General features: G+C 41.4%; 3 protein-coding genes across 5 annotated transcripts; 2 read left to right on the forward strand and 1 right to left on the reverse strand.

The window, feature by feature from the left end:
- The first annotated feature begins 4,599 nt into the window (after nt 1–4,599).
- Nucleotides 4,600–8,277, forward strand: acta1b (actin alpha 1, skeletal muscle b). The gene is made up of 7 exons (XM_058629073.1): nt 4,600–4,708; nt 5,425–5,561; nt 6,001–6,325; nt 6,652–6,813; nt 7,188–7,379; nt 7,497–7,678; nt 7,780–8,277. Exons 2-7 carry the CDS (start codon nt 5,433–5,435, stop codon nt 7,921–7,923), a joined length of 1,134 nt encoding a protein of 377 aa, XP_058485056.1. The 5' UTR covers nt 4,600–4,708; nt 5,425–5,432; the 3' UTR covers nt 7,924–8,277.
- A 1,530-nt stretch (nt 8,278–9,807) lies between these two features.
- ccsapb (centriole, cilia and spindle-associated protein b) lies at nt 9,808–14,758 on the forward strand. 3 transcript variants are annotated; one of them, XM_058629075.1, is made up of 5 exons: nt 9,808–9,888; nt 11,023–11,365; nt 11,570–11,674; nt 11,935–12,152; nt 12,235–14,758. In XM_058629075.1, exons 2-5 carry the CDS (start codon nt 11,035–11,037, stop codon nt 12,415–12,417), a joined length of 837 nt encoding a protein of 278 aa, XP_058485058.1. In that variant the 5' UTR covers nt 9,808–9,888; nt 11,023–11,034; the 3' UTR covers nt 12,418–14,758. The 3 variants fall into 3 exon arrangements, with proteins under 3 accessions (XP_058485058.1, XP_058485059.1, XP_058485057.1); XM_058629074.1 differs by lacking the exon at nt 9,808–9,888 and adding an exon at nt 10,343–10,926; XM_058629076.1 differs by lacking the exons at nt 9,808–9,888; nt 11,570–11,674 and adding an exon at nt 10,341–10,926.
- Nucleotides 14,759–14,994: 236 nt separating this feature from the next.
- rab4a (RAB4a, member RAS oncogene family) lies at nt 14,995–22,042 on the reverse strand. The gene is made up of 8 exons (XM_058629079.1): nt 21,870–22,042; nt 21,055–21,135; nt 20,286–20,400; nt 19,549–19,611; nt 19,287–19,441; nt 18,705–18,800; nt 18,471–18,616; nt 14,995–18,096 (listed from the first exon to the last, which is right to left on the reverse strand). The coding sequence occupies exons 1-7, from the start codon at nt 21,883–21,885 to the stop codon at nt 18,501–18,503; spliced, it is 642 nt and encodes a 213-aa protein (XP_058485062.1). The 5' UTR covers nt 21,886–22,042; the 3' UTR covers nt 14,995–18,096; nt 18,471–18,500.
- Nucleotides 22,043–22,191: the final 149 nt, after the last annotated feature.

The following is a 22,191-nucleotide window of genomic DNA, read 5'->3' on the forward strand; positions in this document are numbered from 1 at the left end:
GCTGCTGAACTGTCACACTTTAATATATATTATTATATATATATAAAAGTGTGACATTTTAGCAGCACTTTGCATGAAATCAGAATATCAAATTATTTTCAAACTATATTTAAATTTGTTATATATATATATATATATAAATGAAGTTGTATTTTTTGTGATTTTTCAGACTGTTAATACATTTTGACTATTTTTATATGCTCTTCTTTCATTCATTCATTTATTAATTCATTCATTCAGTATTACCTGTACAAAAAGTGAAGGACTTAAGAGAAGAAGTGGAGCCTTACTAACTGTAATGTGCCAGGCTGTCAGTAGGTGGTGCTCTGTACCTTTTGTGTGTGGACTCCCATGTTCATTCATCCATTCATTCATTCACTCCCACCAAAATAAGACTTCATGACAATGATGTATTCTTAGCAGGTTGTGTCGACTGTGTGTTGTCCCTGTGACTGTCAATCAGCTGCGAGTGTGTGTGGCCGAAAGTTAACAGCTCACCAGACAAGTAAGTATTAACGTGATGCTGAAATACAAATTTGGAAACATTTTTCCCTTTTGTTGATGCCCAGGAATGTTCATTGTTGAAGCAACTTCTTATTTGATTTATAATGTAAGTTAACATTTTCCTGAGCAGTTAATGGATCACTAATAATAATCACTAGTTTATTCCACACAGCTTTTTTTTTTTTTTTTTTTCTTAAATGACTGCCCCCCCTGGAGTCAAATAGGCCATGAAGCAGGGCATGTATTGGAGGTGGACACTGTGTGATTGACATCTAGTTCTGCTAGCTCAGTCATGCCCACCCCCACGTTTCCATGTATGGCCTCCATGTAAAAAAACACAAGTGGGCGCTGGCCAAAACACTGAAGTTCACCTAAAACCAAATGGAGGATGTCATAGTGGGCTGGTACTTGATTATTTATTAAAACGGGGGTCTCAAACTCATATAGGGACCTGGGTGTTCAGTTTGGTCAGTAGGGGTCCGTCAAGTGAAAAGAAGTCAAACCTTTTATGGAATCGAAATAAAATGTATGGTGATATTTCACATAATTTCAAAATAAAAGTGTTGGGACAATAAATAGTTGACAAAATAATTGATTTATGATGCAAAAATGAATTGAAATGAACTTAATATTATATTATATTATATTATATTAAGTGGCAGACCACATGAAATTGAAAGCTCTGAAATTCTGACTGTCATTAAGTTACTCACTTGTCACTGTGTTTCTTCCTGTTCACCAAACTCACACATAGCAAGGGCCGAGGTTCAGGCGCAGTGTGGGAACGAAAGAAGCCGAATTCTCTACGTTACAAATCCATGACGCATCAGGATGTTTTGAGGCTGTTGCTTTAGTGCTTGGCAGTGGGTTGACCCCGTCCAGCAGAGGCAGCAGTTGTGCTCCCTCCTGTCCTGCAGAGGACCAGGTGCGGGTCAGCTCAGCACTGCATGAGTGTCTAATTCTAGTTCCATGTGCTCCGGCTCGCCTTCACTTTTCTCTGTACCCGCTGGGTCTATTTGAGGAACTACAGGAAAAGGGGGTTCTTACTCTTTTTGGTCTGCCAATGGTCTGTTTACCACACAAGGACATGACATAGAGAAACAGAAGGTGAAACACTGCCATGTAGACAAACTGCACACGTTTATGAACTCACTTTAACGGTGTACTTGTTGTTTTAGCTCCATAATGAAAACTAAATCTTACCAATGTCCCCCCCACCATTCTCCTCATGTGGAGCAACAGAGAGCACATCAGTGACAAAATGAAGGAAATTAATTACTTTTTTTTTTAATACATATCATAAGTTTTACCTGTTCATTTAGCTACCAGGGATGAGCCGATAAGATATATTCAGTATCAGTATCAGTCCAATACTGGGTTAAAATCACTGGATCACGTGTCGGGAAAAGGAAAAAAAGCTACAATCTGATATGTTCCAATAGGCCAAATGTCACATAAATGCTTCACTAAGCACAGGCTGTGAAGAGAGACATGGGGACATGCTGCAATGACCATCTACCAGCTGGATTTAGATAAAAAGAAAAAAACAGATGAGTAATGTTGTTAAAAAAACGACTGTGTCAGACAAATATGTGTTGATACTGAAGACTGTGATATCAGTATTGTATCAGACACAAAAAAACGTCGGGGCATCCTTACTCGCGTCAACATCCACAGTTTCCTGAGTCATTCTTCACTGTAACGGCATAAATAACAACCTGAACTCTACTGTACACGTTGAGCGTGCTGCCTCACTGGTGAGTGCGCTGACCTACAGATAGAGTATTGGTCCCAGCTGGTGAATGCCAGAGCTTGTGCTATTCTTACACTTTTCCCTGACACACTCGCCCTTTGCATGTGCTGCTCTCATAAGAAGTGTCTGACAGTGTTGGCGAAAAAAAATAACACCTGCACATGCTCTGACCAACTCCCCACCAAAAATCTCACCAATCATTAGACTCTACCTGTGCACTGTGCATTGCTTAAGTGATCGTCTCTGTCATCTTCACCTCAGTCTATGCTACGAAACGATGCAAGAGAAAGAAGGAAAAACTGTCTTCCCCTGAGTCTGCCTCTCTGCATCTTCTTCAACTACTTTCTACCACCTGCTACTCACGCCCTTTCACCTCCCTTCCTCCCTCTCTCTCTCTCTCTCTCCTCCCTCTTTCTCCCTCTACCAAACCCCATCCCATCTCTCCTCCCCCCACGGCCCCTGTGACCTCCCCTCACCGCCGTGCATCTCTCGCCCTCCCTCTCCGAGTGGCAACAACTGCCAGCCCCTTTACATTTTAGGCGTTTCACAGGCCCTCGGATCCAATACGGTTCACAACAAGTGCATAAAAGTAGCACAACCTTGTCTGCCACCCACAACCCTTGCCTACCCCCCCCACACACACACACACAACCCAATGGGGGGCCTAAACTCATTTGCTGTCATCTTCCAAGACTTCGAAGATTTCCCTCCCTCCCTCTTCCTGTCCTGTCCTTACATACTGGATATATATTTACAACATATACTAGTGAAACGTGTTTTTATTACAAAATATGCAATGCAATTAAGTATTCCTCTTTGACAAACAAATATAAAAGAAATATAGTGAAGAGAAGCCAAGTGAAGACAGTTGATTTGTACGTTAACATTTCCCTCATCCAGTGTGAATCCAGTTTTAGGGTCACAGTATAATATAAGACTGCTACTGGGAACATTTGTCATTTCTTTGGTGCCCACTATAATCAGCTCTGTAATTAATTGTTTTGACCATCTAACACGTGTTCCTTACCCAAACAGTCCGCTCTTTTCCTCTAGTTTAATCAAGTTTATTAAAGTTATTTATATCATTGTACAAATACATTAATCTCACAAAAAGAAAAACCATACATTTTCCCCCCTCTCTCACTTCCCTCCCTGAGTTTATTTCCAGCCAAACAAACATGTGCACACATGTGCATTTGCTTTATTTCTTCCTCCGTTTGTCAGTCGTACACATGCACACCCGCTCCCCCTCCACCATTGGAGTTATTATTAATCCAAGTGCTCCAGTGACAGAGCAGAGTATAGACCAGATAAGGTGTCAGCTGTTGGCCGTTTCCCTGCTTATTTATTCAGTACAGTTCAGACACAGTGAGGTCTGCACACTGGCAAAATTGTTAAACAATCTAAAAAAATTGGGTTTTTTTTAACAAAATGCAAATTTGGCTTGAGCCAAAGTACACACAGCTACAAAGCTGCATAATTTAAAAGACAACTCAGATATATCTGTGATATTATTGTGTGTCAGTGAGCACAATATAGCTTATTGTAAGTCGCTTTGGATAAAAGCGTCTGCTAAATGACATGTAATGTAATGTAATAAAGCAGGGATTCCACTCTGTTGATTCTTAACATCTATGAAAATGTTGTTATAGTTTGTATTTTTTGTAATAATTATTTTGTAAAAATATTTATGTTCTATTAGGTTCTATTCATATTAGGTTTTAGACGAATGCATTGAATGCCTACATTTAAAATAAATAAATAATGCCATTCCCCCCTCGTAACTACAAGCTACAGCATCATGCAGGAAAGGTCTATGTCCATGTTAGGTCCATGTATGAGTAATGTTGTGTTGTGCTGATTAGTGTAATTAGAATTGATCAGTTAATTGTCTGCAGGAGCTGCAGCTCTGCTCCTCGTGGAGCTGTCAGTCACAGTTCTGGTCCTGGCTCACACTGGGGCCTAAATCAGTTCAGATGAGGGCAGCATTTTCCCATTTTAAGGCTGGATGAAGCGTATACTTACAGCAAATCTATAACCCTGCTTGGTAGCAACTGGTGTCTCCCCTAGAAACCCCCCCAGTGGCCGCGGCGCTCCTTTTACGGCCCTCAAGGTGGGACCGCGGGGCTCCATGGGAGGTCAAAGCGACAGTTCCATATATGGCGCGCGCTCTCTCCTCGTCGGGGGCGCGCAGCGTCACTCCTGATGTCCACCGAATGGATGCATGGGACCGAACCTCCCCGTACCCGCTGCAAAGCCCACGCCCACCCTTCACCCTCGGCCTGTCAGCATCCAAATATGGCAGAGGGCCGGGATGGAGGCCAGTGCTGAGGTTTGTGAATGGTGGAGGTTTTGTATATAAGGTGGACAGGCAGCAGTGAGGACGGTAGCTGGTTCAGCAGTAGCACTGGTTGGGTCATTCTCTCTCCAAGCCGCAGACACACTCCTAAGGTAAGACCCTGCAACGAGCTACCACTCATCCAGACCGGGACACCTCACTGTAGGCCAGGAGCAGAACTCTACTGGAGCAGAAGTTAGGAGAGCGCGGGTCAGGACTACAACAGTGGAGGCAACAATGGGAAACTCAGCTGGAGAATAGAGTGTAGTAGGAGAGACAATATTGGATTGGGTGACAGGTGTCACAGGAGAAGATCTTATCTATTTAACTATCAGGTGTAGAATATGTGGATGGATAACTGAGTGATAGATAAAGATTAACTTATAGATTGATTGATCTGGTGTCTGAGTAGATTCTCATTCATCCACACTTCTCCAAAGATCATTGAATTGGTCAGGTGCAATAGTGAATCCTGAATGCCTCTTTAGATTAGACTAATGGGGAAAAAAGTAGTTTGAGACGTGAATCACTGATAGACTATTATTGATTATACTAATTATTCGCTTTGGTTATGTGGAAGAAATTATTTTGTAGGTTTAGTTGTGCGTAACGGTCTGTGCGTCAGGATCCATTTAGCGCAGACCTGATCATCTTCATGCTCCAATGAATATTAGTTATTTTAAATTGAATATATTTTTTTAGTCACTTGGTAAAAACAGCAATAAAGGAATAGTGAGGGTTTACGAGAAACATTTTATGTTATACACATTCTGTATCACCGTGTGGATTTGATTCGGTCAGTTGAAATGTTTTCCTCCTCCTTTTACAGAAGCCATCATGTGTGACGACGATGAGACTACCGCCCTTGTGTGCGACAACGGCTCAGGCCTGGTGAAGGCTGGCTTCGCCGGAGACGATGCCCCCAGGGCCGTCTTCCCCTCCATCGTCGGCCGCCCTCGTCATCAGGTAAACAGCGAAGGAAAACCTCTGATAGATTAATCGATTGGAGTATCACTAAAAAAAATTACTATCAATACTATCAAGCCATATGTAGAAAAATACAACTCGATTTGGTCTCATTTAAAAAATATTAATATTGTTAGATTAAAATCTATGCAATTGATATGTTATTATTTTAGAATAGAATTTGTACAAATAGCCTTAGTGTCATCAGCTGTTCTCCAGAAATGTGACCTTTGTCTTTTTGAGGCTGAGTTAGTCACAGATTAATTGACCGTCACACATTGATCGATGTCTGTCTGGTGTGACTGTGCTGTTATTTGGCACATTTACGCAATGGTCACTATGTCGGTGTTAATACTTTAATCAGAGTAATTTTCTGTATGGATTATGTGATGCCCCCTGCTAACCTTTCCTTCATCTCACCTTCTCTCCCCCCCTTCAGGGTGTCATGGTCGGTATGGGTCAGAAGGACTCCTACGTCGGCGACGAGGCCCAGAGCAAGAGGGGTATCCTGACTCTGAAGTACCCCATTGAGCACGGTATCATCACCAACTGGGACGACATGGAGAAGATCTGGCACCACACCTTCTACAACGAGCTGAGAGTGGCCCCCGAGGAGCACCCCACCCTGCTCACTGAGGCCCCCCTGAACCCCAAGGCCAACAGAGAGAAGATGACCCAGATCATGTTTGAGACCTTCAACGTCCCCGCCATGTATGTGGCCATCCAGGCTGTGCTGTCCCTCTACGCTTCCGGCCGTACCACCGGTAAGATTAACAGGCAACTGAGCTTCATAAACACACATAACACATAGAATCACACTGTTTTGCTACTGCAGCAATTGACAAATAAACGACTTAACAACTGCAACACATAACTTCATTAATAATGAGACATTTCCCCACTGACGACGTTTTACGCACAACTTTTACGCACGGCGATCACTCTTTCTGGGACTCTTTATGTCCCTTTAAGAAACAAACATCTGAGTGTATATGTACATCATCAGTCACACAGCTACTTTGTACGCAGATTTACGCACAGGTGTACTCGCTGACGCACTTAACTCACATCTCTCCTCTCATCTCTCCAGGTATTGTGCTGGATGCTGGTGATGGTGTGACCCACAACGTCCCAGTCTATGAGGGTTACGCCCTGCCCCACGCCATCATGCGTCTGGACCTGGCTGGTCGCGATCTGACCGACTACCTGATGAAGATCCTGACTGAGCGTGGCTACTCTTTCGTGACCACCGGTGAGGAACTCGGCCAACTCCACAAACAAAAGCGCAGAAAAGAATATACCACCTCCCTATACCACCTTTACCCACACATACGAATCTAAATCATTCTCAAAACTGGTTTGCCCAGTAGTATTGTTACTCAGCACAACTCACCTAAATCTATAAAGGCAGCCGTGCACATATACAAGATCAAATTATTTGTAAACAGTGACTGTGCCCGACAATGTTAATCATTGTGAAACGGGGTGTCGTTTACGTTTTCATCCTCAGATATTTTTGCACCTTTTGGTAACTTAAGTATTTCTGCGTATCTTTACGCACACTGCAGGTGTGCCCTGTGCTCTTTGTTACTCTGTTTAATGACGCATCAACTTGTCTCCTCACAGCTGAGCGTGAGATCGTGCGCGACATCAAGGAGAAGTTGTGCTATGTGGCTCTGGACTTCGAGAACGAGATGGCCACCGCTGCCTCCTCTTCCTCCCTGGAGAAGAGCTACGAGCTTCCCGACGGTCAGGTCATCACCATCGGAAACGAGAGGTTCCGTTGTCCCGAGACCCTGTTCCAGCCTTCCTTCATCGGTACTTAACGGCACTTATACTTACATAATTTGCTCAAACTTACCAACATTAGATATGCACAACACTGTGCCAACACCTGTCGCTCTCTTATAACACTTCTGCCTCTCACCTGACCAGGTATGGAGTCTGCTGGTATTCATGAGACTGCCTACAACAGCATCATGAAGTGCGACATTGATATCCGTAAGGATCTGTACGCCAACAATGTGCTCTCCGGTGGTACCACCATGTACCCTGGTATTGCTGACCGTATGCAGAAGGAGATCACTGCTCTGGCCCCCAGCACCATGAAGATCAAGGTACTTACAATAAATATGAGAAGTTTTCTGCAAATATAGGCACATAAGTCAATGTGTGACTTTACTAATCAACTCTTTCATCCTCCCTCCTCCCCCTTTAGATCATTGCCCCTCCCGAGAGGAAGTACTCCGTCTGGATCGGTGGCTCCATCCTGGCTTCTCTGTCCACCTTCCAGCAGATGTGGATCTCCAAGCAGGAGTACGACGAGGCAGGCCCCAGCATTGTCCACAGGAAGTGCTTCTAAATCCTTCGTCTTCTTCTCCACCTTCTCCACCATCTCCATCACTTTCACCACCAGCTGTCTGGAGATCAGGCGAGGAGGAGTATCAACCTCTGTGGCACAGCAACACTCTGCTGTCAATGGACTGTCTCTCTGCGCTGTTGACATTCATGTGCATCTTTCATCCCTTTAAAATGTGCATATTTTTTTGGAGATGTCTGTTGTCTGTGTTGCACGGAGAAAGGCTGTTAAAACCACCACTGAACCATGCATCCACCCAAAAAAAACTTTAATAAAAAAATAAGAACATGTTGCCCAACACATGTGAATGTAAGTGTATATACATATTGATAATTTATTAAAGTCCATTATTTGGTATTTTTGACCTTGGCCTTGTTTTTCTGGGAGAAGCATAGTTGGAAAAACAAAAGCTTTGGTAAAAAATATGTGGCTACATAGCTGGTATTTAAAATGTGACAAAGCTTTATTACTAATAAAATAGTTTAATTTAATATAAAGATAAAGCACAAACAAGAGCAGGGGAAAAATATCCTCAAATATGGCTTTAATAATTATGAGCACATATGAGATACACATATGAACCATTTAGCTGAGATGGTCGGGGAGAAGGGGTGAGGTCAATAGGGCGGGGTTGGCATGGCCGAAGAGGAATGGTGTTTTCTCATATGCCATCGCCATCATCAGCTCATTCTGGTGATTTCGGGCTGTCAGGTCGGAGAACTGATGGAAAGCGACGTCTTGGAGCTCCAGTCCGAATTTGACTTGCCAGGAATGTGCGCAGGCGGCAGCAGCAGCAGCGGCTCCGCGTTAAACCCACTGGATCAGCCGCTTGGACACCTGATACCTGACACCCGGGGCTTCTGTTGAATCCTGGTATGCTTCCTGCCCTGCACGCGCAGCCATACGCGCCCTCGGACCATCTTTAGACAAAACCAGACCTCGTGTAGCCCACAGTGGGACCCTACCTTATATGCATATCAGCTCACCTATCCGGCTGTGGCCTCACTACAGAGGTTGTACGCACGTGTGCGCCCTGCTCTGTGCCACTGCTGCACACATGCTTTTCATCACCTCATTGATCTCTAGCCACAGCGGTATATACAGTATATGAGATAAAATAATAAACAACCACACAAATATTCACTTATGGAAAAATGTAACATAAAGAATAATATTATATCAAACACAGTATATTTGAATTTCAGGGCCACAACATTGTGATTAATAGATTATTAATAGGTTGTCAAAACATAATTAAAGCAAGGGACAAAAAAAAGTATACATAATATGACACTTGCAATGTAAACAAGGCCAGGCTGAAAACCTGCTAAAATGTATCAGACATTTGAGGCATTTGAGGTGGACATTTTAAAGACCAAATTCATCAATTAGTTAAATAATCGAAAATAATCGACAGATTGCTATCCTTATTGCTAATCACCTGCCTTTTTCTCTCTTTTTTTTATTTAAACTAAGACTCATGAAATTAAGTCTCTTTCAAGTGAGACATGGTAAAGACAGGCAGCAGCATAAAAAATGTCACACAAACTTTAATCCACACAAAACCTTTTTCATGATTTTCACTTTCTTTTGGAAACAAACATATATTGAACATTTTCTGGCATAAACACTTATCTTCTGGTGGTGGTCCTTATGGAGACCAAAACCTGGTTCAAATTTAATTTCTGAATTTATTATTAAATAGGTGTGTTTTAGTTCCTCTTCCACCTGATGGTATGAACATCATTATGATTCCTGGCCTGACCGCATTTTTCACATCGTGGCCTGGGCCACCTGTTGCACCAGGGTGTGTTTGGCTTTTTAAAAACGTCTTGAGGTGGGCGGAGCTTCGCTCAGCGCGCGCGCATGTGTGTGGCGTTTGTGTGTGTGTGTGTGTGTGTGTGATTACAGCAGCAGTACCGTGGACGCCATCTGTCCCCTCTTGCCTCCGTGAAACCGGACTCCGGTGTAAGTATATTTATGCCGCACAGATTTAGACCGTGACAGCGGCTCTGAATGTCCTGCTGAGCGTTGAACTGCTCACTGTTGTGATGTATTGTCACTGGGTTATAATCTCTGCCACTGTTAACTGAAGAGGCGATGACATGCATACGATTATCTGTGTCCATGTTAGGGTAATATGAATATCAAACGTCTGTAAATAACACGGACACGTCATTGTGTCATCGGGGTGTTTTATGGAGCAGAACATGAACCCACATAGTAGCTTTTGTTGCGTTCACTGTGGCCTGTGACATGTCACGTATGTATGATTTTAATATGCGCTTTTTAAATGGCTCGTGTCCAAAGTTGTTAAATAATTAGCTATTATATACGCGTCATAAAGGTCACATTGGGTTAGGGTTAGAGTTGCATAGTGCCACCGTGGTTGACCTGTTCTATGTAGTATTTATCAATCGCTTTTTGACATAGCTGGAGCCAATCAGAGGAGGAGTTCTATATGACGTAATCGCGTTCAAGTAGTTTCTGACAGGTCCCTGAAGCGTACTTTAATGTCACAGCCAGTTCAGTCAGACCTCCAGAAAGAAATAAAAGTAAACGGGGAGTCGCGTTTTGAAAGCACGATATCGTTTGAACTTGTCAAACGACTTCATTAACTTGTCCATTTAGTATCGAGTTTGTGACCTACGTATCTGCATGTCTCCAGTTACTCCCTCGTTTACTTCTGTTTGGTTACGTTCTGGCTTTCCCGGACCAATATGGCGGTATCGTGACGCGTCGTTGCAGTTGTAAACAGATGTCGTTGGTGACTACAACTAGCGTTTTTGTGTGTATTAAATTTTAGTTTCGTCATTTAACTGCAAACACTTGTATAAATTGCAGTATTACTGATATATTTTCTCTATACTACTCCTTTGTTTTGATCTAACTTACCCCGGAAGTAAGTGAGCGTGCTCTTTCCACCCGCTGCTCTGCAATTGGTTGAAATCACTTCATGTTGTGATTTAAATTTAAATGTCTGGAGGTGACGCTGCAGCGCAGCAGGTGCTCGTTGTTGACGCTTTCTAATTTCACTAACACACTGTCGTGTGTGCGTCAACGTTTTTTTTTTTAACGCTTTGTTTGACTGCTGTTGTTCAGAGAGGATATAAGATGGTGACCAGGAGGATACGCTCGGAGTATATGAAGAAGTTCAAAGATCCAAAATGGGAGACGTTCAGCAAGTGTTACGACGAGATGTTGAGGTACAGACTGAACCGCAGGCTGCTGGAGCAAACACACAATCCTTGGTTCTGGAGCGGCTCTGACAGCGACTCAGACTCAGGAGGAAGAAGTCCTCCTCCTCCTCCCAAGAACAACCAGGTACTGGCAGAGCAGGAGTGTGAGGGGCAAAGGTCACACAGGACAACAGGACCTGTGCCTAGGCTTCCCCTTCAGGAGGAGGAAGAGGAGAAGGAGGATGACAAGGAGGAGGTGTCTGCAGGTAAATTATAGTTTTGTTTTAAACCTCTAAATTGGAACAAAATCTCACATTGAGGAGGATATTCACATTTAAGAAGCTGAACAATCAAACAAATCAAAGAGCTTGTTTTATTTATTTATAAAAACATCAGAATACTTGATGATTAATTTAGTAATCAATTAATTTTAGCAACCCTACTAATAATAGATCACCCACTCTCCTCAGGCTCACAGCTCAACTGTGTCAGAGAGACAAGACAACTAGAGGAGCAGAGAGCCAACAGTAGAGACAGTAAACAGTCATCTGCTCCCCACAGAGAGCAACTCCAAGGTACAGTACATCCAAGGAGAAAAGTATAATTTATATAATATCCTCCATCATCCAGATGTGGATTTCAGCACGCACATACATGCCCACTGTTTCATTCAAATTTAAACAAGGGTCAGCGTCAGTCTAGCTTTCCATGCATGTGTATTCAATCTCATGTTCCATTCCAATAGCTGCAATCTCTCTCCAAGACTTGTATATGTTCTTGTATATATGTGTACATCACTCTGTGTACAACACAACCATTTTCATCTTTTTTGTAGAGACAGATTTGGAACAGCACCAGCCACAGCAGACGAAAGCCTCCAAATCCTCAAAAGACATGTGGCGCTCCCATCGGGTCAGACCTGTAACATCACGGCAGCCCAGAGAGGACAGCAAGAGTAGACACTCATTTGCTCTGTATGGTTCAGGGGAGAAGAACACAGACATTGCAACAAGAAAGACGCATAACGTCGGGCCTACGGCTTCAACTAATGACGTAAGAACGCTCTGTAAAAATTGTCTCGCATGCTTTGATGTGGCTGAGCAGGACCTGATGTTTGTGTTGATTTTTCTGGTAGATTCACAAGTCGGCGCTCCGTGCCAAGACCAGGCGAGAGGTGGAGCGTCAGATCCAGATGCAGAAAAGCGAGCGGCGGAAAGTCAAGTCTGCTGATGTGGACAAGACCAGGAAGCTGGTTCAACCCGAGTTCAACCCCTGGCTCACTGAGTACATGCGCTGCTTCTCTGCTCGCTCCAGATAAGACTAATATCCAAACACATGCACCGCAGAAAATAGTCCAACCAACGAGATGATTCCAGACAGAAAAAAGAAACTTCAACTCTTAATGTGAAATTCTGGGGCCAATCACTACTTTTAGCCACAAACAAACAAAACATTTTTTAGAGCCTTTGTAGTTTCTTGTTTTACTACTTTACTAGTTGTTTTACTACTAGTAAAGTTTTACTACTTTACTAGTAGTAAAACTACTTATTCAATTATAGGATTTTTTTCCAGTGTATATAGCCCAGATGAACATTCCGTTCCATTTTGAATTGTTGCCTTTCACACCTGAGGGTTAAGTACCACGTCACATAGAGCTGATTGAGTCTTTAAAGGAATACTTCACCTTTGCATTTAGCTGTGTATTACTAGAATAGGGGTAGTATTTTTGAAAAATTGGGCTTCCCAACCTCAGTTTTCCCTGAGTCGAGAAATATCTTCATTATTTTCTTTGATACGTGCCCACCAGTGACACTTGGTCCTGTTAGCGTAACTGATAGCAAAGGACACTGTTTACATTCTGGTAATAAGGTCCCGCCCCCTATGAGTGGGTCTAAAAAGGGGAAACTGAGGTTAGGAAGCACAATTTTTCAAAACGACCCCTATTCTAGTAATACAAAGCTAAATGCAAATCGGTTACTATCCTTTAAGGCTCTTTAAGAAAAACCTGTAACATTGAATCTCAAAAATACTGTATGTTTCTATATTTTTAATACATTGATCAATTGCCAATACTCACACAGAGGCAGCATATTTGAATATAGTGTTTTTTACAATGTCATGTACAATATTGTCTGTTGCAAAGGTTTTACAGTTTACACGACACTTTTTCTGATTGCAAACTGAGTCATTTTCTTTTTCTTGGGGATTGAAAGTTTCTGATTCTTGAACTTAAACTGACAGACTTTGCTTTCTGAGATGTAGGGGTTTTTAATCACTCATTTGTGCTTGTTAAAAATGTACAGTTTGTACAATTTAGCAACATTTATTGATGAAGTTGCATGTTGCAGCTGAATATCCCTCACCTCACCCTTCCTTTCCAAGTGTGTTGGAGAACATAGCCTTCAGTAACACCAAAAGTCAGTATGTTAAACTCGTCCATTGTGGCATATTTTAAAAAAATGGTCTAAAATGGCGGTCTCTGTAGAGTTGACCTGACATCTTGACATAAATATAAGAGGCTCATTCTGGCATAAAGAAAAACAACAACTCATACTATCAGGTGATTATACACTTATATACAAGTTAATTGATTTAACTTATATTTCCAACACTTAACTCTTAATAATATTGTGTTTATTGACTTAAATGTTCATGTGTGTACAACCTGGTGCTAAGAACACCCTGAAGATATGTGACTTTAAAAAGTGACTTAGATGGTTAGAACAGTGTATGTGCAGTACTGTGGATACACTACAAACATTTGTTTGTCCTGTTTCTGTTTTTAATAATGAAAATGTTACTGTAAAACAGATTATTTAGATTCTCATCACACCAAAAAAAAGCAGTTGGAAGCTCAAAGCTGCTGTCTGTAAAATACTTTTGTTCAAGTATGTGTGTAAATATCTCCAATCAGGAGCTGGGACTCCACAAGGAGGCGCACTTATCTGGCATTACTTACAGCAGCTTTAATATGTCAATTAGAAATGTCTTTGATAAAATCTGCTTTAAAGCCAAAACTTGGACCAAAACAATGGATACAAAACCAAAGTCAAGGTTATATCTTTTTAATAATACTGCGGTAATAATTAACACATACTCTTTAGATAATGATCAAATCGCACTTTGCTGAATTTGTAACCTTGCTTGAAAAACATTTGTACAGAAAGCCAAAAATAGATTTTCGTAATAAATGTGGTCAAAATGTTTACAGCTACAATCCTTGGTGTCTGTGAGGAGGAGAAAACGCCGCGGGCTCCATGTTCATCCATTTCAGTTATTGTTGTTGCAGCTTTGAGTTCAGTATTACTTTACTTAGTTTCTCCGTGTTTTTGGTTATTCTGTATAATATACGGACAGCATGTGAATTTTTGTGCAATATTATTAATATATATAACTTTATTTTGAACTTTAATATTAGGGAGTGAGCTTTGTAAAACCATGTACACCACATTCACCTTTTTTGGTTCTGAATTTTTAGAGTCTAGTTTGGGTGAAAACAGAAATGACAGAAACACTGAATGTGTGACAGCCACGAAGTTGTAAATCTGCATAATACTCTGTATATTTGCATTTTTTGGCTTTCTGACATATGGTGTTTATATAGTGAATGTTTTTTTAGACGCTGAGATTAAATGCTGTGGTGCAAAGATGTGAAGAAATCACTTTTCTGTCCTTTCACACTTAGCCACCATTGATCAATGTCTTTAGCTGTTGAGTTTATAGTATAGAGGATATAGTGAGTATCCCCCACTATAATTATTTAAAATATACCTGTAACATGAGGTAATTTAACAGCTATAATTTGATACAACAGTATAATTGAAGAAAACACACCAACTCATTTTGTGTGCAAATCTGGGCAGAACAAACCCCAAATTGAAAAAAAACCCTGCCATTTAAATAATATACTTTATTCGTCATCATTTTTATTTTAAAAACATATGCATTTATCATACACAATAAATTAAAAATCCATAATATCCATTCTGATAACTGAAAAAATAACATACATAAATATGAATAAATGACTGGATGATGATGGATCCTGTTGTGGAACAGCCAAAACCAACAACACATGAAGATTTTCATGTTAAATTTTTAACATATATATATATATATATATATATATATATATATATACATACACACATATATATATATATATATATATATATATATACATACACACATATATATAATGTATGAAATGCTTGAATGGGCCCTTGAAAACACACCGGGAAAATCACAGAGTCCTTTGTGTTGCTGAAATGTTTTAAAGTTTAAAAACCAGAGGCAAAATTCATCTTTGGAAACAAATAGCAATCAAACACATGAGAAAACTCGACACCACAGCTTAAAGCACTGGCAGCAGTCAGTCAGGTTTCCATGTAGACAGGCAAAAGTGTGTTGCACTCTTTCATTCTAGTGATGCTGAATGTATAAATGTAATTCAAGCTATCATGTATAAATGTCTCTTTCTAAACCTACTGAATTCTTTTGACATTTAAGGTAAAGTTAAGGATCTTTGGAATCGTGTCGGATGAGGTACTTGTGTAGTTGGTGAATGAAGTTTCTCAAACACTGAAGTCAGATCTGTTTTCTGAAAGCACAGAGTTCAGATATCCTGTGTGCAATGTGTAGGTGAATACGAATTCACGAGTTCCACTACTACCAAGTGTTTGGTAGTGTCATAAATTACACGTGTGCTTTTTATTTGTGACCAGCGAGAATAGGCACGATACCTTAGGCTTCATTCAGATTACCGGCCACATTGTTCAGATCTGATTCACTACAGATGACAGATCACATTACTAACTATTAGGGCTGAACAATGAATCAAAACGTTATCCAATTTTCAAGTCACAGGAGGCGCAAAATGTGTGTCAAAATATAATTTTAGATGAATTATTGTCTCGATCTATACACATCTTATTCTACAGACTGAAGAGAACATCTTTGTTATCACAGATCTGGACAAATATCACACAGAAATCATTTTATGTAAAAATATCTGGTATCGCATAAAACCCAGAAATGGAAGCTATCGCAGGTGAATTTGCGAGTGAGGTTGAGCTCACTCGTTTAGTTTGTTTTTGCCAGTTAAGGACAACAACACTCCGTGCATGCGAGGAAGAAAAAAAGGATTCTGAATCTCTGATATGACCATTGTCGTGATTTAAATGCAGTCACCAAAATGCAAAAAAACTGGACATGAGTCACTTCAACCTGGTAATCTGAGCGTAGCCTTACTGCAATTAGCAGTCATGATCACTTTTTTGTGTTTGTCTGACATATGTCTTTTGTTTATAGCCTAACATCAGTGTTTCTATTGTCTCCTGTTGCCCACCAGGCCTCCAGCTACCTCTCAGCAGGAGGAGCAGTCACCTGTATGTAACACACTGACTCTGTGCAAGTACCTCACACAACCCAACTTCAAAAATCCCGACCACATTAAATGGTCCAAATTTCCAAATGAACATAAATGCTGCACACAGTACGGCACACGTTTACTGCCCAGTATATGATAATGATAATACAGCGCTGCGTGAACCTGACACTGGATATGTTTAACTACTTTTAATATACACACAATATCTCTTCATAATGAAATACTCTTGATATTCTGTTTGAGAAAACATGCGTCAATCTCTATTTACAGAAACACTGTACAGTGTGTGACAGAGGGAGATTCGGGAAGGTAGCGTGCTGAGGACAGATGGAGTGAAGGGACGGAGTGCCGAGGACAGAGACGGATGAAGGAAAAAAAAAGATGGAATGTAAAAACGTGAAGGCAAAGGAAGACATGGAGGACACAAGATAGGTAAGGATGATAAGACTGACCCCAGATGAAGTACTATATACAGTGTTACCTACATACAAGCGGGCGAAAAAGAAGGTAGTGATGTTACATTACACCATGACTGAAAAAGAAACGTCTGTCCTGAGACGTCCAATCGCAAGTGTTCAACTCTATGTCTGGGTGTGTAACAGGGTCAGAAATGACATTGTTGCGTTTAATAAAATGTTAGTTAATACCTTGCTACCTACTCCCAGTGTTCTCCACATCAAATGTAAGACTTTATACGACCTTTTTATTCACAGGTCTTTAGTTGCATACGCCACACAACAATCACTCGCTCTCTCTCTCTCTCTCTGTGTGAACAACGGGTGCAAGACGCTATAGGGTTGGCCTTTAACTGATCACGATTAACATGTTAATACTGATGTTGAACACTTTTGATCGGATCTCTCAGGAGCGGATATTGAGGCTGATGAAGTGCAGTATAGCCTCTGAGGTGCCAGGGGGCGCAGACGGGAGGAGGGAGGAGAGAGAGAGAGAGAGAGGATGAGAGAGAGAGAGAGAGTGAGTGGGGAGGGGGTTGTGGTAAAGCAGAGCCAGGTGGTGATTAGCTTAGCTTAGCTTAGCATAAAGACTGTCAGTAGAGGAAAAGGTTAACACCTGCCATGACCTTTAAAGCTAATTAACATGTTGCATGTTAGTTTTTTAGTTGTAATGCAAAACACAACTCAACCAAAAAGCAAACAATGTCCCGCTGGTTCAAAAGTATTCCTAGTCTGACGATTCCTTTAGTTAGTGTACTGTAATGTTAATAAAAGTAATATAATCTAATGTAATGACGTGAAATGGGGGGTAATCAGGAGGAAAGGCAGGTGAGGAAGAGAAGTTTCATGTCAGAAATTCATCCTGATTGGAGATCTGTTTTTTTTTTTTTTTTTTCAAGGGTGGGTTTGTCTCTGGTTACCTTGGAGATGCCCAGCAGTCTGGAAATAGGGGACTGGGAGGGGGGGCGGGGTGGCTCTCTGCAGACACAGGCCATAACAACAAATGTTCTGAAGGTTCTTAGCGGTCCGTGAGAGGGTCGAAGATCGAAGGTCAGGGGGAGGCACCAGCACCGCAACCCAAGCTGAACCCAGGTCTTCCAGGGTCCCACGTGGCTGTTCTTTTCCTGGTCTTCACAAACCTGTCTGAACCACACTGATTAAAAAACACACACACACACACACAGCTGTCAGTTTATTAGGTATACCCCCCAGGGAAAACTCATGAAAAAATGAATGAACACAACCCTCAGATCAAACAACTGATATGATCGTTGTGAAGCAGCCAGTGACACAGGAAACATTACACAGATACAATGAAGTATACATTTGAGGACAGCGCCCCCTTGCGACCCTCATGTGGAGGATACAAGATGGGTGGATGCATAACTTCAATATTAAATATTCGATTCTTAACGAGGAACGTCTTTCTACGTATCCAAATCACCACATGAATGACGAGCACGTAGACAAATCCTCCGACACTTATCATCTGATATTGCACACAAACAAATACACAAATGTACACACCTCGACTGTGTACGTCACAGGACACGACCACTAGCAGCCACACTCCTGGTTGCCCTGTGGCTGAGCACGGCGAGGAGAACGAAGCTGTCGTAACGCAGCGTCACCATACTGGATACCTGACCCCATCCTCTCTGGATCCAGCTCTCCTGAAAATGGGAAACAAAAATCTGGAATTAATCCAAAAACACTGCAAAAATGATCCTGTTGGGATGAGCAGAGGAGCAGAGATCTTACCCGACTCAATCTTGTTGAGAATTTTCCGAGCACATTGGACAAAGGCCTCTTCAACATTCTCCCCAGTTAGAGCACTGGTCTCAAGGAACATCAGCTCTGACACACAAACACGCTCAGTGTTACCATGAGAACGCACATCATGCAACACAAATGAACACATATCACATGCAGAAATAGCACACGTGAGCTTTCACACTGAAGTCTAGACATTTTCTTCAAATTTGTACGAGAGGCTGTATGTAAAAATCTAAATAAGCCATTCAAGTGGCAGGAAGTGATGAAATGTGGGTGGTAATTATAAGAGGAAGACTCCTGTAGACTACAGAACAAAGAGTTGATAGACACAAGTCGGCATGGATACTGTACAGCAGTGTGGACCATGGCCCCCTAGTGAGCTGTGAAGGTGCTGCAGCTAGGTCATGATCGGTCATTAGAAATAAATAAATCAAGAGTTTTAATTTGCAGTTTAAAAACATTTTACATTTTATTTTTGGGCAAAGCTGTATTTTGAGAGATCAAATGAACGACATCTGTTCTGTTCAGGAAGAGAAGTGCAGGAAGTGAAATGAAAACTGGTCTTACCGTTCTCCTGTGCAAAGCGTGATGCCTCCAGGAACGTGACCTCTCTGTCGCTGTCCAGGTCTTTCTTGTTTCCACACAAGATGATTACGATGTTCTGACTCGCCAGCATCCTGGCGTCACTCAACCATGTGGTCAGAGCGTTGTACGTCTCTCGACTTCAGTGCACAAACAGACCAGAGGACATTTTAAGAAAGACAGTGTGAGCAGGCAATAAAGAAATGTCAAGGGATTTGACTTGAATATCTGTGATTGACTATTTTACCTGGTGATATCATAGACCAGCAACGCTCCTGCTGCTCCTCTGTAGTAACTGCGAGTCACAGACCTGAAACACATGCAGAGATAATGTAGAGATAGTGACTAACTCTCCTATGAAATGCTAAAGTTTAGGTTGACTCGAGTGACTAAACTTTTCCCTTTGGAAGCAAAAAATGGATGCAACAAGACACTCTCTTTACACTCCCGGACCAAAGTCCATAGAGAAAATTGTTGTTTTAAACTCATGGGAACATCAGAGCTGCTGGTCTACTGCACCTTCATTTGGCAGATCAATGTAACTTTGAAAATACAAAAGGATTTCAAGCACTGTAGTCACAAAATAACACATTTACACTTACTGATGGAGGCAACAGACGCTCACCACCTCCTGTGTGACATAATTTAAAATCTATCATTTTCTCTATGGATTTTAGTGCTGTAAAAACAGCTTATAAAGCGACACAAAATTCAGTTTACAGTCGGAGAAGGCAGTTCAACGTCAAACCCCCCCAGTAGACATTCATGAGTGAGCCTTCTGTTCAGTGATTATAATCTACTTTTTTTTTTTTTTCTGTCTCCACTGGCAGCTAATTTAGAAAGTGAAAGTGTCCACTTCTCTTGTTGGTTCTCAGTAACAGCGATATGGTGATGGCACACTTGTCAAAGGCAGGCTGTGTTCCAGTACCTCATACAACCACATTTTCTGGCTTGAAACGGAACCAGAATATATATTTTCTCTACCTGAATCTCTCTTGTCCAGCAGTGTCCCAAATCTGCAGTTTGACCGTTTTATTGACCACACTGATGATCTTTGAGCCAAACTCCACTCCAATTGTGTGATTGGATTCATCTTTAACTGGAAAACAAAAATAATAGTGGGTTCATTAACAGTGAAAAGCTGGGATGGCGCGTTAAGCTGCTTTCTGTATTAAATAGCTCTATATTCAAACAAATATAACTGATGTAGAGTGTTTGCTCAGTGACATTCATTTAGGGTGCTTTCACTGCTGCTGCATCCAGACACCCAGTGTTCTGGAGGCATGTAATGATCTATTCACTGGACAGTTTGTATTCCAAAGACACATCAGGTAAGCAGCTTGGTTATATAGCCCATTTATAAGACTGGTTTTAATGTGTAGCTCAAACTCTGTTTACCAAAGTTGTTTCTGGCTGTGGTACTGATGCAACAGCGAGATTGGTCGTACCGGTTCGTGGGTAAATACAGCAGGATACTATTGTGTACACACTGAAAATGAACCTGGCTGAGACCGCCTGGTTGATTTGTGCCGAAACAGCATGCCATTGCTGTGTTCACACAAGCTCATTCGGAAAACAACACGCTACGTATGAAAGCATCCTTAATTATAATCTTTATGACTTTATTTGGTGAGTTCAATGCATTTAATGTATTATTTCAGGGTTTTTGTAAGAAAAATACATATGCCATCAATTGTAGGACATTTATACAACACTATGATAACATTATGATAAAGAAGCTTTAAATACTTACATCTCTTCTCTATGAACTGGTGTAGCAAACAGGATTTGCCTGTTCCAGCATTCCCAATCACCAGGAATTTAAACAGGAAATCTGAGGAGGGAACACAGAAACAATTAGATACACTCACTGGCTACTTTGATAAACACACCTGTTCATTGCTTGTTAATGCAAATACCTAATCAGGCACTGAGAAAGAGTTGACAGTTTAATTTTGTCTGCTGTCATACTGCTGTAATAATGTGTTGTGTGTGTGTTCCTGTGTAGATATGGAGAGCAGAGACGTGTCCCACAAAGAGATCAAGATGTAGATGTTTATTTGAATGTCAGTGTGGCATCAAATACTTTTACTCTGAGTATCTCCACTAATATACAGGAAATTCACTGAAGCTGGTTGTAGGCCAGAACCATGAGGTCTATAATACCGTGTATTGTCGCATTTTTTGGACAACAGCCCCTCACAATGATGATCATATTCACATTACCCCATGTAGTCAATGTTAGTGTGCAGGTAATACCAGGATGCACAGCACCGTCACATCTCCACAGCTTCACCCTTCCCCGGTTCCAGTTTCCTGTACATCCCGTTAACCTCCTACGTGACGATTTTTGTGTACGTAGAGTCGATAAATCGTATCAACAGAGTGACTTTAATCACTCCTGTATAACCCGAGTCGACTGTCTTACGCTGACATGACACGGTCAGGCCAGGAGCCTCGATTAGATTGATGTGTTTACGGTGAGAAAAAATCCTCTCGACACACCTGCTTCCTCTCATCTGCGGTTACAGGAGGGGGATAATGTTGGACACAAACCAGTCTTCTTACCGTAAGACTCCGACATCACCACCTTTGGCAGAACACGGGACGGACGGAGACTATAAGTTTGACAGATGGTTACGAAAATGAAAAATAGTCTTGTTGATGATTTCCGCGGATTCGAGCAGATCTTTCCCTCCGACTTCCCGTACGTGGTTTATTGTTTCAAAATAAAAGCCGCTCCAACCAACGCAGTAAAGCTCATACGCCACAAGACTGCAGCCTGGCCGGCAATGGCACTCGACTTTAGCTTAGTTCCCGAAAGTAATAATGATGATAATAATAATAATGTATGTTCTTCATTAAAATGCTCATAACGCTATATTTTTTA

The sequence above is a fragment of the Solea solea genome, chromosome 5, assembly GCF_958295425.1.
Source record: "Solea solea chromosome 5, fSolSol10.1, whole genome shotgun sequence".
NCBI classification, from domain to species: domain Eukaryota; kingdom Metazoa; phylum Chordata; class Actinopteri; order Pleuronectiformes; family Soleidae; genus Solea; species Solea solea.

What these genes read in the sequence shown, in the direction of transcription:
- acta1b (XM_058629073.1), top strand. Translation starts at nt 5,433, where the DNA reads ATGTGTGACGACGATGAGACTACCGCCCTTGTGTGCGACAACGGCTCA. An exon ending in TCGGCCGCCCTCGTCATCAG is followed by an intron (nt 5,562 to 6,000) that starts GTAAACAGCGAA and finishes CCCCCCCTTCAG; the next exon opens with GGTGTCATGGTCGGTATGGG. An exon ending in CGCTTCCGGCCGTACCACCG is followed by an intron (nt 6,326 to 6,651) that starts GTAAGATTAACA and finishes TCATCTCTCCAG; the next exon opens with GTATTGTGCTGGATGCTGGT.
- ccsapb (XM_058629074.1), top strand. Translation starts at nt 10,897, where the DNA reads ATGTCTGGAGGTGACGCTGCAGCGCAGCAG. An exon ending in CAAGGAGGAGGTGTCTGCAG is followed by an intron (nt 11,366 to 11,569) that starts GTAAATTATAGT and finishes CACTCTCCTCAG; the next exon opens with GCTCACAGCTCAACTGTGTC. An exon ending in CCACAGAGAGCAACTCCAAG is followed by an intron (nt 11,675 to 11,934) that starts GTACAGTACATC and finishes TCTTTTTTGTAG; the next exon opens with AGACAGATTTGGAACAGCAC.
- rab4a (XM_058629079.1), bottom strand. An exon ending in CTGGTCTATGATATCACCAG is followed by an intron (nt 19,442 to 19,548) that starts GTAAAATAGTCA and finishes TGTGCACTGAAG; the next exon opens with TCGAGAGACGTACAACGCTC. An exon ending in TCTCAACAAGATTGAGTCGG is followed by an intron (nt 18,617 to 18,704) that starts GTAAGATCTCTG and finishes TCCCATTTTCAG; the next exon opens with GAGAGCTGGATCCAGAGAGG.